Source organism: Felis catus, chromosome D4, assembly GCF_018350175.1.
Source record: "Felis catus isolate Fca126 chromosome D4, F.catus_Fca126_mat1.0, whole genome shotgun sequence".
In the NCBI taxonomy this organism is placed as follows: Eukaryota; Metazoa; Chordata; class Mammalia; order Carnivora; family Felidae; genus Felis; species Felis catus.
Genome location: NC_058380.1, coordinates 43,721,221 through 43,737,774, shown reverse-complemented (window position 1 = coordinate 43,737,774; position 16,554 = coordinate 43,721,221). Strand labels below are relative to the sequence as shown.

Here is a 16,554-nt window from a genome sequence, read left to right as displayed (position 1 = left end):
ACATTGAAAGCTTTTTGCCATGATGAACATCTGTGCTTGCAGCCAGAGACAGAGACACAGGGAGGGAGACAGAGAGCGAGTGAGCATGAGCGCACAAGTGGAGAGGGAGAGAGGAAGACAGAATCCAAAGCAGGCTCCAGGCTCTGAGGTGTCAGCACAGAGCCCGATGTGGGGCTCAAACTCATGAACCCTGAGACCATGACCTGAGCCAAAGTCGGATGCTTAACTGACTGAGCCACCCAGTCACCCCAAGAATTCTTAACCTGAAAGTTTATAAGGAGATGACTGTGCCAGGAAGTACAGAAGTGTCCTAAAAGAGGTAGGGACACAAAGCCATGTACACTTAGAGAAGAGAGTGTGAGTCGTAGCCAGTGACAGTGTGGTAGCATTTTCAGTAGCTTCCTGGAGTGGTGGTGGTGACAGGAATGGTTGTCGAGATGGGCTTTGAAGAAAGAGAAGCATTCTGGAAAAGTGGAAGTGGTAGGAAAGAGAGCAGCTCCAGAGGGCATCACAGGTGCATGGAACTGAAGCTTGGCCCAATGGAGTGGGAAGAATTAGGGAAAACTCAATTTTTCATGTCTTTTAACATCCCTGTTCATGTCACACAAAGGTAGGTCAGAGAATCCAAGGAGGAGACAAACAGGATATTAGTCAAAGAAAATATTTCTAGGCATCTTTGTCTTTCTTCCACTTGAAAACCAGCATCGAAGGGCTGGCAATTCTTTTGTCCGTTCCTTCCAATTCTAGATTGTGTTTTCCAGATAGGGAAGCTATCACTGCACGTGGCTACTGAGCCCTTGAAATGTGGTATTCCTTATGGAGATGTGCTGTGAATATAAAACCCATATTGCATTTTAAAGATGTAGTATGAAAATAAAATATCTTAATTTTTTATACTGATTGTATGTTGAAATTATATTGAATACATTGGATTTAAGTATTTAAGATTAACTTTACCTCTTTTAACATTTTATTTTTTTTTAAGTTTTTTTTTTCAAGTTTATTTATTTTGAGACAGAGACAGTGTGAGCAGGGGAAGAGCAGAGAGAGAGGGTGAGAGAGAGAATCGCAAGCAGGCTCTGCACTGTCAGCACAGAGCCCGATGTGGGGCTCGAACTCACAAAATTGTGAGATCATGACCTGAGCTGAAACCGAGAGTCAGACGTGTAGCCAACTGAGCCACCCAGGCACCCCTCTTTTTTGCCATTTTAATGTGGTCACTAGAAATTTAAAATGATGTATGCGGCTCTCATGCGCATCTTGCATTCTATCTCTGTCAGATGGCGCTATGCTGGAGGCACTTGTCATATCTTTAAAGTTCTTTCATCCATTCTAGGGTTCCTTGAGACCTAGATGTCAGGAAATGAACCTGGTCATTCAGATGCGAAGGAGAATTAGGTTTTGTCCATGGCTAGATCCTGCACATCGTTCTCTGAGCTTCTGATTTTTTCATTAGCATTGTGAGGACATTGGCTCAGGTATTCCCCATGGTCCTTTAAAATATTTAAGTAGTTTTTTAATTTTTTATAACTTTTTAAAGAGTTTATTTTGAGAGAGAGAACGAGTAGGGGAGAGGGGCAGAGAGACGGAGAGACAGGATCCCAAGTGGCTCCACACTGTCAGCACAGAGCCCAACATGGGGCTCAAACTCTCGAATCTTGAGATCATGACCTGAGCCGAAAATAAGAATCAGATGCTTAACCGACTGAGCCACCCAGGAGCCCTTAATTTAATTTTTAAAATTCCATGATTCTAGCTTGGAGTCAGTGTTCAGAGTTAACTATTATTAACATTTTCTGTGGTCTGTTGAGTAGTTCTACTACTACCTTTACCAAATAACAGAAAAAGTCAGCATTATTTCCTTTTTCCTGTGGTCCTTCAGTAAATTCTGGAGTGGAAAGACTTTAGAGAGTTCTGATAAAGAAACCTTCTCCCTCCCCTTTGCCCTCTCTGCCTAGTGGCCCCATCTAGGCTCATGAGAATATGTGTTCCTGAACAAGCCAATGCAGCTTCTAAAACCATACAAGTATCAGACAGTTTGAAGAGGTCTCATTTCTTTGGTTCATGACTGTCAGGCCTACCTGAAAATACCCCAACCATGGTGATTGCATACACTTTCATTAATCACTGACTAGGTCCACTAAAAATTAAGGATTGAAGTGTTTTCCCTTTTAGGAAAGGGATGGGCAGACCAATGAGGAGATATGGTGCTTGGCGACTTGAGAGGGATGCTCAGGGTTTTGGGTTACAGGTAAGGAAAGGAGGTGGCCCTATAAGCAGACTCAGGCAATGAAACATTTATTTTATTTTTTTTGAGATTGAGGGTACATGTGCACATAAGCAGGGGAGGGGCAGAGGGATAGAGAGAATCCCAAGCAGGCTCCATGCTCAGCACAAGCCTGCTGTGGGGCTGAATCTCATGACCGTGAGATCTTGACCTGAGCTGAAATCAAGAGTCATTTGCTTAACCAACTGAGTCACCCAGGCACCTAGGAACATTTAATAAGATGTTTCTTAATTAAGAGTTTCTTAATACTTCAAAGAGAGACAGATTTTAGTTAACTAGCAGCAATTCAAATAAAACATGACCCCCTCCCCATAGATAGATACAATTCCACTTAAAGGAACTTTAGAGTCTGGGTAGAAGCTTGTTGCTGTATTGAAATTCCCTCTCATGATACCGTCACAATGTAGTATTTTGCCATTACATTTATTTTCTTTAGGAATAAGTCTTTCCACTCTTTTTCAAAGTAAAAAAGTAACATTATAGACAGGGGGGGCTATATAAAAAGAAAGTTTTGCTGGTTTAAAAAACAAGGGCACTGGAGAGGGAAAATATTGCTATGCTTGTAGAGTCGATTTTATTGCAAGTGCCTGAATCTAAGTTATTCTTAATAAAACTTTGACTTTTCTCTCAAAGAGTGTGGGTGAATAAAATATATCTGCAAAGGCATTTTTGGTAGCCAGCAATTCTTGGCTTTTGATTTGAGGTTTGTAGGAATCCTAGAATGATAGGGTTCTAATTGGGCTCAGATTGAAAGCTCAGATAATTGGACAGACTGTGAACACACAAACAGTAATAATATCTAATGTTTACATATCATGGAGTATGGTTTTTTTTTTTTACTATGCAAACACAACAATTATCTCGAGTGGATGGAAGATTAAAGCACTCATCAACTTATGTACCTATATTAGGGCATATTTTATTAAATATATAAAATGTTAGATGCATAATCACCTTTGAACACAAAATGCCAACACTGTGCATTTTGAAAAAGGAAAACTAAACTTTTATTGCACATATTTAACACTGCAATTCAGATATTCGTACTATAAGGATGACATATTTATGGAATATTTCCTTATGAATAATTAAGAGAATCTAAAATATTTACCACAAACCCAGTAGTACTTCTGTAATAACAGAAATGAAAACTAGGGTGGCTGGATGGCTCAGTCAGTGGAGGCTGCGACTCTTGATCTTGGGGTTGTGAGTTTGAGCCTCACACTGAGTGTAGAGACTACTTTAAAAACTTAAAAATAAATGTGGCAAGTTTATGCCATCTTAAGGCTTTTCTGATATGCAAACCTACAAATGTGAAGAAAGCAAACAGGGATCTCTTTAAAGGTACTTGTTAATATGCAGTGCTAGCCATCTGAACCGTACAGGTATTGATCATTTTCTCTAGAGCTTGGGAGGTTGAAGAGAAGTATGTAGTAACAACAGTGGTGGCAGCCACATTTGTATAAAGGGTTGAACTTACAAACAACAGGAATAGCATGCAAATTGTTGCCTGGAAAATAACTTTAATTAGAAGAGTGATGAGTTCTCTGTAAGTCCGTTTCTCTCTTCCCCTGCTCTTCCCTTATGTGCCGCCTCAGAAGTCTGTGTATTTTAGTTTCTCTAATTAAAACCAGTGTAAAAAAGTTCAAAAATCAGCTATTCCTTGATATAACAAAGTTGGAAATCACTCACACACAATTTTGGTGATGTGCTGGTGCCTGAAGATGAGAGGTGTCCCAACTGGTTTGTAAGAATCGTATGTGGACATATGAATAGTTGATATACTACTTAGGTTTTGAAAGCTCAAAGAGCTGCCCTTTGTCTAGCAGTAAGTAGAATAATAGGGTTCATTTATTGCCATGCATGTAAGATGGGAAAACTCACCATAAATTATAACTTCAAATTATTTTCTATCTATTTGTGTAATCCTAGGGTCTCCCTACTTCTCTGCCATCTTAACTCATCTATTTGTGTAATGAGGCATAACATTTATTGAATCATTTATTTATGTGTTTAATCATTTGTTCAGTAACTGTTTATTGACAGTCTGCTGTGTACCAGGCAGGCTAAGGGGCTGTAGCAGTGAACAAGATAGAAAAGGTACTGAGCTTGGTAGATGAGACAGATAATGAACAAACTCACCAACAAACCTGCTGATGACAGATAGCAATTCGTGATGGGAAAGGCATACACCAGGATGAGAGAGAGAACCTTGTGCCAGGGGTATGGGCGTATGGAAAATAGAAGATAACCAGTGGAAGTCTTTCTATGGAAGCAAGAGTTGAGGTGAGACCTAAAAGGAGAAATGAGCCAGACTTTCAATGTGAAACAGGTTCACGTAGTCAGTGGTGTATAGTGTGCTTGGAACTGAGGTAGTTTTGTTCTTCGTGAGGCCACTTGTATGGAAAGGTGATATTCTGAATTGATCCAGGAAGCAGCCAATTTGGAAAGGGTTAGTGCACAGCCCTGGAGCACCCTGTCCGGTCAGGAGGTGAGCCCCAACTGCTGTGGGATTGGGAGGCCCAGGGAGGTCTCAGGGGAGGCCAGTTGGGAGGAGCACTCAAAAGGCTCCGGGCCATGATGATTTACCTACCATGGTGTGGAAGTATTTCATTTTTATTTTATTTATTTTATTTTTTAAGTGTATTTATTTGAGAGAGCACGCATGAGTGAGCATGAGCAGGGGAGAGGCAGAGTGAGAGAAGGAGACAGGAGACTGAGAATCCCAAGCAGACTCCATGCTGTCAGTGCAGAGCCCAACGTAGGGCTCGAACTCATGAACCATGAGATCATGATCTGAGCTGAAATCAAGAGTCAGACCCTTAACTGACTGAGCCACCCAGGTGCCCTGGAAATATTTCAAATTTAAACAGGCAGTATGGTATCTATAGTGGCTGAACGTCAGTCATGCTTGTGTATAATTTTATGATTTTAAGGGATTTTGATGATTAACCAATTGCAGTTATACATCATTAAAATTTCTTTTGGCCACTTGATAGTTTAGTAGAGAAAAGGAAAGGTTGAGTTCCTGTTTTCAGTGCTGGCGGTTTTGATTTTAAAGGCTGGGATCCCATTTTGAGAAGGTAATGTTGTTAAACTGTACATATCTTTTCCAAGAAGGGAACAGACCTAACTTTATGCCTTTTTTATAGGCGGCATCACTGTCCACATCTCCCTACCAAGATTTATGATAAAATAGAGAAACCATGTCTTCTCTCCGAATACACCGAGAACTACCCTCTCTATCACTCTTACCTGCCCAGAGAATCCTTCAAGCCCAAGCTGGAGTACCAGAAAGGATCTGTGCCCATGGAAGGTTTGACCACGTCAAGGTGAGTGCAAGAAGAATAAATATACGAATGCACACTAATGGAGTAATGTCAGTGCTGATGCACAATATTAATATAATGTGCAGTATTAGTGCATCAATATGCAGTGTAATAGATGCTATCAAGGCCTTTAATGTTAATATGTTGTATCTCAGAAATGAAATTCTACATTTATTAGCCAGCTCAGTTTTTTTCCACTTCTTCTTACAGGGAAAGAATTGTTACTTGCTGGTGTAGAGGTGAGGAAGGCTAAAATGATCTACCTAGCAAAGGATTGGAGGTTAAGTAAAGTATAAAGGCATGAAATGGTGGGGGGTCTGCTTCTGAAAAGAGAGTTTTGGCTTTGGGTGCCAAAGCTCCAGGTCAGGTTGGGTGGTGTAGTGATAGTGGTAGTAGTGAAAGGAAACTTGGTGATACAGAGGGAGCTCTTTGGAAATTATGCTGTAGACTTTGAATTGAGGTCCCCGTGAATGTTCTTCAAGAATGAACAAAGACTATGGTTGACCCTTAAAGAACTTAGATTTGAACTGCACGCGTCCATTTACATGTAGATTTTTTCCCAATAAATACAGTACTGTACTGTGGGTGTATTTTCTCTTATGATTTTCTTCATAACATTTTGTTTTCTCTAGCTTATTTTACTTATTAAATTTTTTTTAATGTTTATTTTTGAGAGCGACAGAGTGTGAGTGGGGGAGGGGGAGGGGCAGAGAGAGAGGGAGACATAGAATATGAAGCAGGTTCTGGGCTCTGAGCTGTCAGCATAGAGCCCAATGTGGGGCTTGAACCCACGGACTGTGAGATCACGACCTGAGTCAAAGTCAGATGCTTAACTGACTGTGCCACCCAGGTGCCCCTCTAGCTTATCGTATCGTAAGAATATAGTATATAAGACATATCACACATCAAATAGATTAATTGACTTTTATTGGTAAGGCTTCTGGTCAACAGTAGGCTATGAACAGTTTGGGGGAATGAAAAGTTATATGTGACTGCATAGGAGGTCAGCATCCCTTACCTCCTCATTGTTCAAAGGTGAGTGGTATTTCCTTTTAAATTGCTCTTGACTTCCAAACTTGGATTCTTTAGAGAATCCAGTTTAGAGACTGAACCACCTGGCTCACAGTGTATTAGGATTGCAGAAGTATCTGTATTGAGAGGGTGGGGAAACTGATCAATTTCAGGTCTGTTCTACATGTTGTAAGACTAGCAGAATCTGCCATTGACAACTTGGTTAATGGCCCCTGGGTGGTGACCTGTGATTGGTGACCCAGTGGAGTAGAAACACCTCTGAGTGCAGTTGGGCAGGGTCCCAGATATATAGTTGGTCCCCAGATGAGACCTGACAGAGGGATGCCTTCTCTGCCCCTGCATTCCTCTTCCCTACAGGGCAGGGTTGCTGGGAGGTACAGATCATAGAGTATGTAAATTATTCCAGCACAGCGCCTGCACATTACAGGACGCAAGGCCTGGTAAATTTTCTTCCTATTGCTCCCCTGTTGCTCATAATTTTGTGCTTTCCTAGTAAAGGTCCCAGATGACCCAGGTGAAGCAGAACAGCTCTAATTCATTCTGCCTCCAGGTTTTCCCCACACTAGGCCTGGAAACATCCTCTTTTGAGATTGTGGCGTAGAGGCATGAAATATTCCTACAAAAAAGTGCTATGTTCTAGATCCAAAGGAGGTCCATGTGTGGGTTATAGGGCAGAAAGACCCATAAAGAGAGAAATGAAGCCAAAAGATTCCTGAGTATGGTGGGAAGCAGCGGAGAGAGGCAACCTGAGGTGGGAGGGAGCTGAGGGCCTCATCTGATGTATGACTTGAATCAGATCACTTTTATGCTAGACAGATATCTTAATATGATTTTGTTTAAGTACAATGTTTCTGAGTACTAAAAATATTATATTCTATGCAACCTGTTTTTCCAACCTATGGCTTCTAAGACAATATGAGTTTGGGATTCATTTTACCAAGAAAATAGCAGTCTTAGAATTCTAAGAGTCTGAAGACCACACCAAGAGATGTGGACCATTCCCAAGCACTGCTTTTCCTTTTGAGAAATCATGGTCATTGCTGATGAGAAGTCCTAGGCATATGTATAAGAGACCTGTAATGGGTAGGAAAAGATGAAGGTAGCCTTGAGGAATGGCTTGCAAATATCACATTGAGCTTCTAGATGCTGGTCTCCTCTCTTCATACCCAGTTTGCAGGAAATCAAGAGCAATGTGTGAAATGGAAAATGGAAAGTACAGGACAGCTTCAGATGTTGTTATGTTAGAGATATATTTTCTGTCCCGGAAATACAGAAAAGGATGCTTTGAAGGTTGGATGTTGAAGGTTGCTCTTTATTGGCTGCCCACAAGCTTAGGAGGATGAGGACAAATCCTTATTCTGGAGCAGGAGTCCTGCCCCATCACCTAGCAGTGAGGTCCCCAGATGGAACCCACATGCCTTCCTTCTCCCTGACGGTGCTTTGCTACAGCAAAAACTTCCCCTCTGACCTGTCCTAAGGTTTCCTTGCTGCATGTCACCTAAGGCCATAAACATGTCACCCAGAAGGTCTCTCTGTCTCTGCCAGATTCAGAGTAATAGTATCATTCATGTCAAAATGTGACCAAAATGGAGGACTGCAGATACTGAAAGAATTTCCAAAACAAGTTGTTAATGACCATAAGGGCCTTAAAAAGAAAAGGTAGCAGGATCAAGGTTACCCTTGGGAAGGAAAAAGGGCAGAAATGCTTCTCTCCTCCCCTTTATTTCCTTCCCCAGAGAGAGAACCAAGGGGGAAAATCAGCAGAGAGCATTTCTTCCCTTGCCCGTACCTCAACTTCATATCTCAGCCCTGTGCCTGCCACGCTGGGCAGTAGTTTTCAGAGAGTGAGAGTAAGACTATGTCCCTATCAGGGTGTATTTTTTTAAAGTTCTAATGAGCTTTTAATAAGATAAATTATCAAAAATCAAGATTTTGAGCAACTGTGTTTTCCGAACTATATAAACTTAGCAGTGGCTCTGGTCAGTATACTTATATATACAGCAGAGCTATTCCATATGAGGAAATGCAGAGGAGTCATCTGGATGCTCTGCCAGAGGCTTCTGGGAAAAGGGATGGGTCAGCCCTGCGTTTGCACCCTGCTATATCTGCATGGACTGTCACTTCTCTGCCCTTAGAACTCTTATTACCTGAACTTCCACCCACTTCTCTATATAAAGTCTGACCCAACTTAGTGTCTGAGATTGGACATGGGGCTGCTACCTGCTGAATGAAAAAAGTCATGTGGCTCAAGGGTTGGCTGGGTTTGATGATTAAGCCCAGACACAAAAAACACCTGGTTTCTGGAAAGGTTATCATCCCAGCATGAGGCATGATTACAGCTGCACACAACGCTTACTGACTGTAAATCTTAGGGATTTACAGCAGGTGCCATAAGAGGAATGCTCATGATTTTCAGCCCTTCTTAATATGAAGCAGTTTCTTGCAGCCCTTAGTGATTCTCTTCTATAGGATCTGCCTTTAGCTCGGATCGAGTGGAGATCAATTTATGAATAAGAGGTTTGCACTTCAAGCCTCATTTCCCTTTAGGCATGTCACTGTGTAAAACACTTGGGCCCCATTTTGGGACATTATTGTGTTAGCTAAGGCAGATCCCTAAAGTTGGCAGAGTGGATAACCTGAGAAGAAAGAAGTAAGTCTTCAAGATGATATTACATCTTTATTCTAAGGGGAGTGGAACCACGGGGAGAGTGAACGGGAGGCATAGGAAAGAAGATGGAATGGGGTTCTGACTTGATGGGTTTGGCTTAAGGTCAGAGGGCAGGGAGCTGGCAGTGTGGATTTCTTCATTTATTGACAAGACTCTTGGTTAAACTGAGTAGAGTTAGGGGAAAGGGCTAAAAGAGAAAAGGCATTTGGAGTCCTCTCTAAATTCCAGGAAGAAAGCAGGAAAGATGGTAGTGATCCTAAGTCTTTCCCTACTCATTGGATTTTACACGTTCTCTGTTCAAATATGTACTTTTCTTATACCCCTGCGGATATACTTACAGCCCCTGTAGTTTGGGCCCAAGAATTAATGAAGAAATGCAGAAATAGGGCTCAGCACTAGACTTGCCTGGGCAATTTCAGAGCCTTTGATATTGTGTATCTTTGACTGGATTTGGAAACATTTTGACCATTATTTCCTCAAGTACTTTTTCTGTCTCTGAAGTTCTGTTCATTTCTTTCTGCCAATCTTTTTTTTCTCTGTTTTTCAAATTGGATAGTTTCTATTCATCTGTCTTCAAGTTCATGGAGTCTTTTCTCTAGCTTTATTCTGATATTAAGCCCATCCAGCGACTGTCTTATTACAGATGTTGTATATTTCAGTTTTAGAAGTTGCATTTCATTAACTTTAGATAGTTTCTGTTTCTCTTAAGAATTTCCTACCTTTTAATTTATTATGACCTTATTTTGGTTTTTATAATTTAGCATAGTTAGAATAGCTGCTTTAAAATCTTTGTTTGCTAATTCTAACATCTGGGTCTGCTTGAAGTTGTTTTTCATGATTCTCTTTTTTTCCCCCTGGAAATGGGTCACATTTTTCCTGTATGTATGTCAATGAGTTTTGGATTGATCCTGTACATTGTTAAAGTTACATTGTAAACACTCTGGATTTTTTTTTTTTTTTACGTTCCTCCAAAGAACTTATTTTATTAATATTCCTATTTTTTTTTAAATTTTTTTTTCAACGTTTTTTATTTATTTTTGGGACAGAGAGAGAGCATGAACGGGGCAGGGGCAGAGAGAGAGGGAGACACAGAATCGGAAACAGGCTCCAGGCTCTGAGCCATCAACCCAGAGCCTGATGCGGGGCTCGAACTCCCGGACCGCGAGATCGTGACCTGGCTGAAGTCGGACGCTTAACCGACTGCGCCACCCAGGCGCCCCCTTTTTTTTTTTTTTTTTAATTTTTCCTATTTTTTTTTTCTAAGGCAGATAGGAGGTAATTTGATTCGATTCAAAATGCAACTCTGTGTCTTGGGTGACAGCTCCAATGTCAGTTCATCAGTTTAGCTCTTTGGCATGGTTGCTTGAAGTCTGCCTCATACATGTAAGGTCAGCAGGAGACCTGGGTCCAGTTTATGTACAGAAGCTAGAGCTTCCTGTCTTGGGTTTTCTCCTTTCCAGGAATTTGTCCTTACTTTCCAGCACCTGTGGTTGCCTCAAACTTGGTCCTCTGGTTTTTCAGTCAAAGATGGGAGGTTTTCTGTTCACATTATGGCTGCTTGGCTTGGCACGGCACAGATTGAAGCCTGCTTTCAGACTGCAAACTCTGGGAAACCAAAACAAGAAACCCGCTAGAAAATGGAAACTTACACAGAGGCTCGTGCAGTACTAGTCCCTTCTTCTACCTGTGGGCTTTGCTCCAGAATCTGCCTATCTTGTGCTCTTTAGTGCTCATAGGTAGTTGTTTTTCATATTTTTGTGCAGAGATGATGTGAAGTGGTGACAGATGTTAGCTTCAGCTCTAGTGGGCATTGAGGAGTTGAGAGAGTAGGGCAGGAGACAGAGACTGTGTAACTTGAATCCTGGAGGCAGGTTTTTAGAATCCTGTCTGTCACAGCACAGACAAGGAGGGCTCAGTGTGTCCTTATCAGGATCAGGGCCATGAATCAAGCCCTGTGAATCAGCTGTAGGATCTTTCTCAGTGTGCTGGGGTGGGCTCTCAGCCTGCCTGTGATGACATAATGGTTTCCTTAGAGGGTTCCTTTTAACCTTGGGAAATGTTTGAATTCCATGTGGAAGGTATGAAATAAAATCAACTGACAAAGAGCCAAACCCTGTAGAGGAGGGGATTGAGAGAGAGAGGACAAATCATGAGGAGGAGAATCACAGAGGTCAAGGGAGAGTGTTAAAAAGACGAATGAAAGCATAGATGCTGTTAGGATGGTTCAGGATGATAATGACCTAAAGAGCAGTGACTGGACTTCAAACCTGGCCTGGGCTAGAGGGAAGGGTTAGCAGAACTAGATTAGGTGGGAGTGTGGGTGGGAGGTGAGGAAGGCAAGTCTGTGTGTAGACAACACTTTCTGGAAGAAAGAGGGGAGGGGAGTGGACTCCATTGAGGGTTGTTGTGTCACTTTAGTTTTTTCCTTTTAAGTTAGGAAAAACAGAAGAATGACCAACTACTGAGAAAAGAAGCCAGGACAGAGGAAAAGGTTAAAACACAGATGAGTATATAGACAGGTTCCTGGTGGCTCAGTCAGTTAAGTGTCTGACTCTTGATCTCAGCTCAGGTCTTGATCTCAGGGTTGTGAGTTCAAGCCTCATGTTGGGCCCCATGCTGGGTGTGAAGCCGACTTAACAGGTTTCTGAGGAAGAGGGAGGGGATTTAGGATAAGGATGAAGGGATTGGCTTTGGGCAAGAGGAGCAAATCTTTTTAAAATGGATTCCATTTAATATATTGATTAATTGGACACACTAACAAGTACTGAAGTTTTTGGAGATAAACATCGGTGGTTAAAAAAAGTATTACATGGCCTCTTTATCACAGTGAAAATCTTCATTTCCCACTTCCAGGCTTAGGGCCCTAGTTGGTTGTTACGTTATTTCTTCTTTCATTTTGTCAGACTCTGGTCAAAAATCTTTCTTTAGCTTTGCCTGAGGATTGGAGGTCAAGTTGTTATGACTTTCCCAGCAGGGCCACTTTAACCTTTGCTTAACTTGGAGGTTTAACTCTTGGCTTTCCATACTATATAACTTTTATGGCTGCGCACCTAAAAGAGACTTAACATCTTTGACCAATTTTTTTCTTGGTTCATAGTCATAAGGGGTACAGGGACTAGGTAGGGAATGTAACACAGGAAGAAAGGGGGGAGTGTTCTTAAAAAGAAAACTACTAAATATGAGCAATTTCTGGGAAGAATAAAATACTTTTCTCTTACATGACCTTAAAGATTGTAAGATTATGTGAGATTGGGGACATGCAGTTATGTTGTGGTTAATGGTAGATTTCAATGAATGTTCTCAACATAAAAACATAATGAGGGAACACATATATTCTGATCAAATTCACTCTTAGCCACAGTAAATATTTTTGCGTTGGATATAAATGAGTTACACTTTAAACTTAAAACTTTACCACTCTTCAGAAGTAGATCACCCCCTGCCCCCAACTCCTGCAAAGATCGTTTGCTTTGTTATAGCTGATCAGGAAATAGAACCATAGGTGTACTTTCACAAAGAAACTTGAATTTTGTACCAGAAAAGGAGATTCAGTTAACAGTTTTATTCCTTAAACATGCTGAGCAAGGATTTTACTGTATCAGCTCTTATCTTTGAGTAACCAACTTCAGGATGACCCATGAGCTGGTGAGTTTGGTTGGTATTTATCTGCTCTTTTCCTGTGGAAACAGCAGCAAGTAAAGGCATTAAGCATATTTTCATTGTCCTTGAGCTTGGCAGCCCTTGAAGAAAGGTTCTCACAACCTCTCTGAGGGGAAGGTTGGTTCCCTCGCTAGGAATAATGGCGGAAGAGGATGTCTCTGCGTGAAGGGTCCCAGAGCATGGCAGGCCTGTGACTGGAAAGCACTCCTGGCTGCTTTGGGGTTGGGGGTGCTCCATGGGGCAGCTTGGGCATTCAGCTCTGTTCCTCCTCGCTTGCCCTGGATCTCGCCTGATACTCCTTCTTGGAAATGAAGAGGGCTGAACCCTTGGGCTGCCGTCAGTGAACATGGGTTTATGTGGGGATATGTGGTCTCAGGCTGCCTCTACCCCTTTTGGGGGTGAGGAGTGCTCACCTCCTGTTGGGAGCACACCTTCCGATGAAAGTCATTTTGTGGCTCTGTGGCCCGGGGCTGCCAGTCCTCGTTCCCTGCTGCAGTTGGTTTAGTATTAAACAGACACCAGCATGAGGCACTTGTACACTAAAAAGAGTAGAAATGAGGAACTGACCCTTGGATTCTTGTTTAGCCTGTTCCCTCCATAAGCCCCAATTTACAGAGTCAGCTTCCAGATGCGTCGGGTCACTCAGCTTCCTCTTGCTGTTTGCCAACATGCGTCCCTTGGGAAGGGAGCCCAGGCTGAAGACCCTATAACTGCTGCTGAGATATATTTTTAAATCTACTCAGAGGGAGTTACTGGGAGTTCAACTGAAGCATCTCCCATTTCCCCCTTAGAGCCCTAGAGAGATGAATTCTCCTGCTTCCTAATTCCCTCCTCCCATCCCACCAAGCCCCTTCCAGGCCCCAGTTTGGGTTTATTCACAACCATGTGTATAATTCATGCAAGACAGGTTACAGTGGAGCGTGTTACCTTTGTTAGTCAAGCATGGCTCAGTAATGCTGCTCCAGATTTTGGCCGGGAAGTAGGTTTTATTGGTGTTTGGGCCTGATGTTTTCCTGTCTGGAAACCTCCCCCTTCCCTTGGCGAGGTTGTTTTGGCAAGCACCGTCAGGGAAAAATCTCCCTTCCACTTGTCCACTTGGATAAATGGGTTCCAAGCAAAAACAGGCTGTTGTGTAAATCAGAAGCCCTTTGGGGGTGGGGTGGGGGGAAATGTTTGCTTAAAAGAGTTTGTACTGAGCAGTGGGGAGTCAAGACTGCCCTACCAGACAGTGCAAACTCAAGCTGAGCCCTGGTTTTGCCAGGATCATTCCTGATGATGGTACAGTTAGCATCTTGGCAATTTTAGAGCTGTGGGATGTTCTGGGAAAAGAGTGTTTCCTGTGGAGTTGAAGACCATCATACTTTTTCTGTCCTATTGTTTTCATACTCCCTGAAAGAATGGGAACACTGATGCCAGAGAGCTGAGAAATGAAAGACTCTGTGTCTCCATTTATTGTACTTTTCTGCCCTCTAGGTTTTCTATAAGATCAAGTAGAGGAAGGAGATCAATATCAGCGGGAGAAGCTATTGGGAGCACAGATGAGGAGGTGGTGGTACCTGCAAAAGAAAAGTTGTTTCCCCAGTGGAGAGAGGAGGCACAGAAGAGAGGCCTTCAGAGTGGTTCAGTGTGGTTGGAGTAGAGTGTGGATTGGGGTGGAGGTAGGAGATGAGGTTGCCGTGGAAGGCAGGGGCAGGTCCAGGAATGCTTATATTCCATGCTAGAAAGTGTGGCTTTATCTGGACGATTTTTCAGCAGGGGAGTAAAACGATCCCATTTTTGTGATCTCATTTCAGGGAGTTTATTCTGGCCACACTACGGGGATTGACATATAATTGGCGGGAATGCAGTAGGAAGTCCAGGTGGTAAATTGTCACATGATCCAAGTGAGAAATGCCTCACTTGGTCTAAACTAAGGGGGAAAGACAAACTGATGAGGTGGAGGGAGGCTGCACTTGGTGAGTGATTATCCAGTGCCATGATGGGGTGGGTCCAGGATGGCATTCAGTTGTCTGACTTGGGTGAGAAGAGAATGGTAGTGTCTCTTGTGAAAGTGGGAAACAGAAGAGGAAGAACAGTTGGGGGATAGAGTAGAAGATGACTTCTCAGGAAACGTTTGTAGAATTGGGTTAAATTGAAACCCTTGTGAGTCTTCTTCTGGGTCAATGGCATGTGCTTACTTTCCTTTTAGGAGAGAGTTTGGGCTTCACAAAGTGTTACCAGTGAAGGTCTACCAGCCTGACCAGTTCGTCCCAAGTGAAGAGAACATGGATTTGCTCACAACATATAAACAAGATTACAACCCATACCCTGTCTGTCGAATGGACCCCATCAAGCCTCGGGACAGTAAATATCCATGTGGTGACAAGATGGAGTGTCTGCCTACTTACAAAGGTGGGAGGGTGCTTGAGTGGCAGGTTGGGGAGGGATAGGCTGAGCCTGTTTGCAGGCCAGGGAATGTGTTTTACAGGCACACCCCCTTGGTGCAGGGGTCGGTTGAACTATGTCTTGCAGGCCAAATCTGGTCCATAGCCTGTTTTTGTAGAGCTGGAGACCTAAGAATGGTTTTTAAATTTTCAAATGATTTAAAAAAAATGAAAAGACTATTATTTTAGGAAATGTGAAAATTATATGAAATTCAAGCTTTGGCATTCCTAAGTACATTTTGTTGGAACACAGCTGTGTTCATTTTTTTACACATTATCCGTGGCTACTTTTATGCTATAGCAGTGAATTTGAGTACTTGTGATGGAGACTGTATGGCCTGTGAGGCCTAAGACCTTAATATCTGGTCTTTTATAGAAAAGATGTACCAACCCCTGCCTTAGCTTGCTGTTGGAAGTCTATGCTGGGAAAGCATTTCAAATTTAAGCTAAGTTAGGTTCCATCGTTGATTGAGTGATTCATTCATCCATTTAAAAAATTATGGAAACATAACATACACACAGAAAAATGTACAAATCTTAATCATACAGACCAATGATTTTTTTTAAATTAAAATAAATTATTTGAGAGAGAGAGAGCGTGAGTGAGGGAGAGGGGCAGAGGGAAAAAAGAGAATCTTAAGAAGGCTCCACACTTAGTGAGGAGCCTGATGTGGGGCTTGATCCAATGACCCTTGGGTCATGACTGAGCCGAAATCCAGAGTCAGATGCTCAATCGACTGAGCTACCTAGGTACCCCCAGACCAATGAATTTTGAGTGAACACATCCCTGTAAACAGCACCCGGCTCAAGAAATACAACATTGATCCCATGTAGGATAGAATCATTATTCTGACTTTTAAAACCATAAATTAGTTTTGCCAGTTTTGTACTTCATATAAGTGGGATTGATTCACTCTTTATTGAGCATCTGTTACATCCCAGGCATGGTATTAGGGTCTGTGAAGGAAGTAGAATCTGCCTTAACTTAATAGTCCTGTAGGAGAGACAGGATATGGACGGTAGGTACAGTGAAAGCAGTGTGGTGGTCACTCTATGGAGCACAAACCACAGGCTGAGACCACAGGAACCGAGGTCAGTTGGTAATCCCTAACTCTTTTGCTTATGATGCACGTGGTCACATGGTTGCCCTAGGAA

The 16,554-nt window shown here is 42.3% G+C and overlaps 1 protein-coding gene across 2 annotated transcripts in view; it reads left to right on the top strand.

Moving 5' to 3' along the window:
• Positions 1-16,554, top strand: part of SAXO1 (stabilizer of axonemal microtubules 1) — a 97,247-nt gene that overhangs the window by 67,759 nt on the left and 12,934 nt on the right. Inside the window, exons 2-3 of one of the 2 annotated variants that reach the window (XM_006939172.5) lie at positions 5,440-5,619; positions 15,165-15,367. In XM_006939172.5, coding sequence (XP_006939234.2) covers positions 5,440-5,619; positions 15,165-15,367 — 383 coding nt within the window. Of the gene's footprint in view, positions 1-5,439; positions 5,620-12,509; positions 12,962-15,164; positions 15,368-16,554 lie in introns of those variants that run through there. The other variant, XM_045043890.1, reaches the window with a different exon arrangement.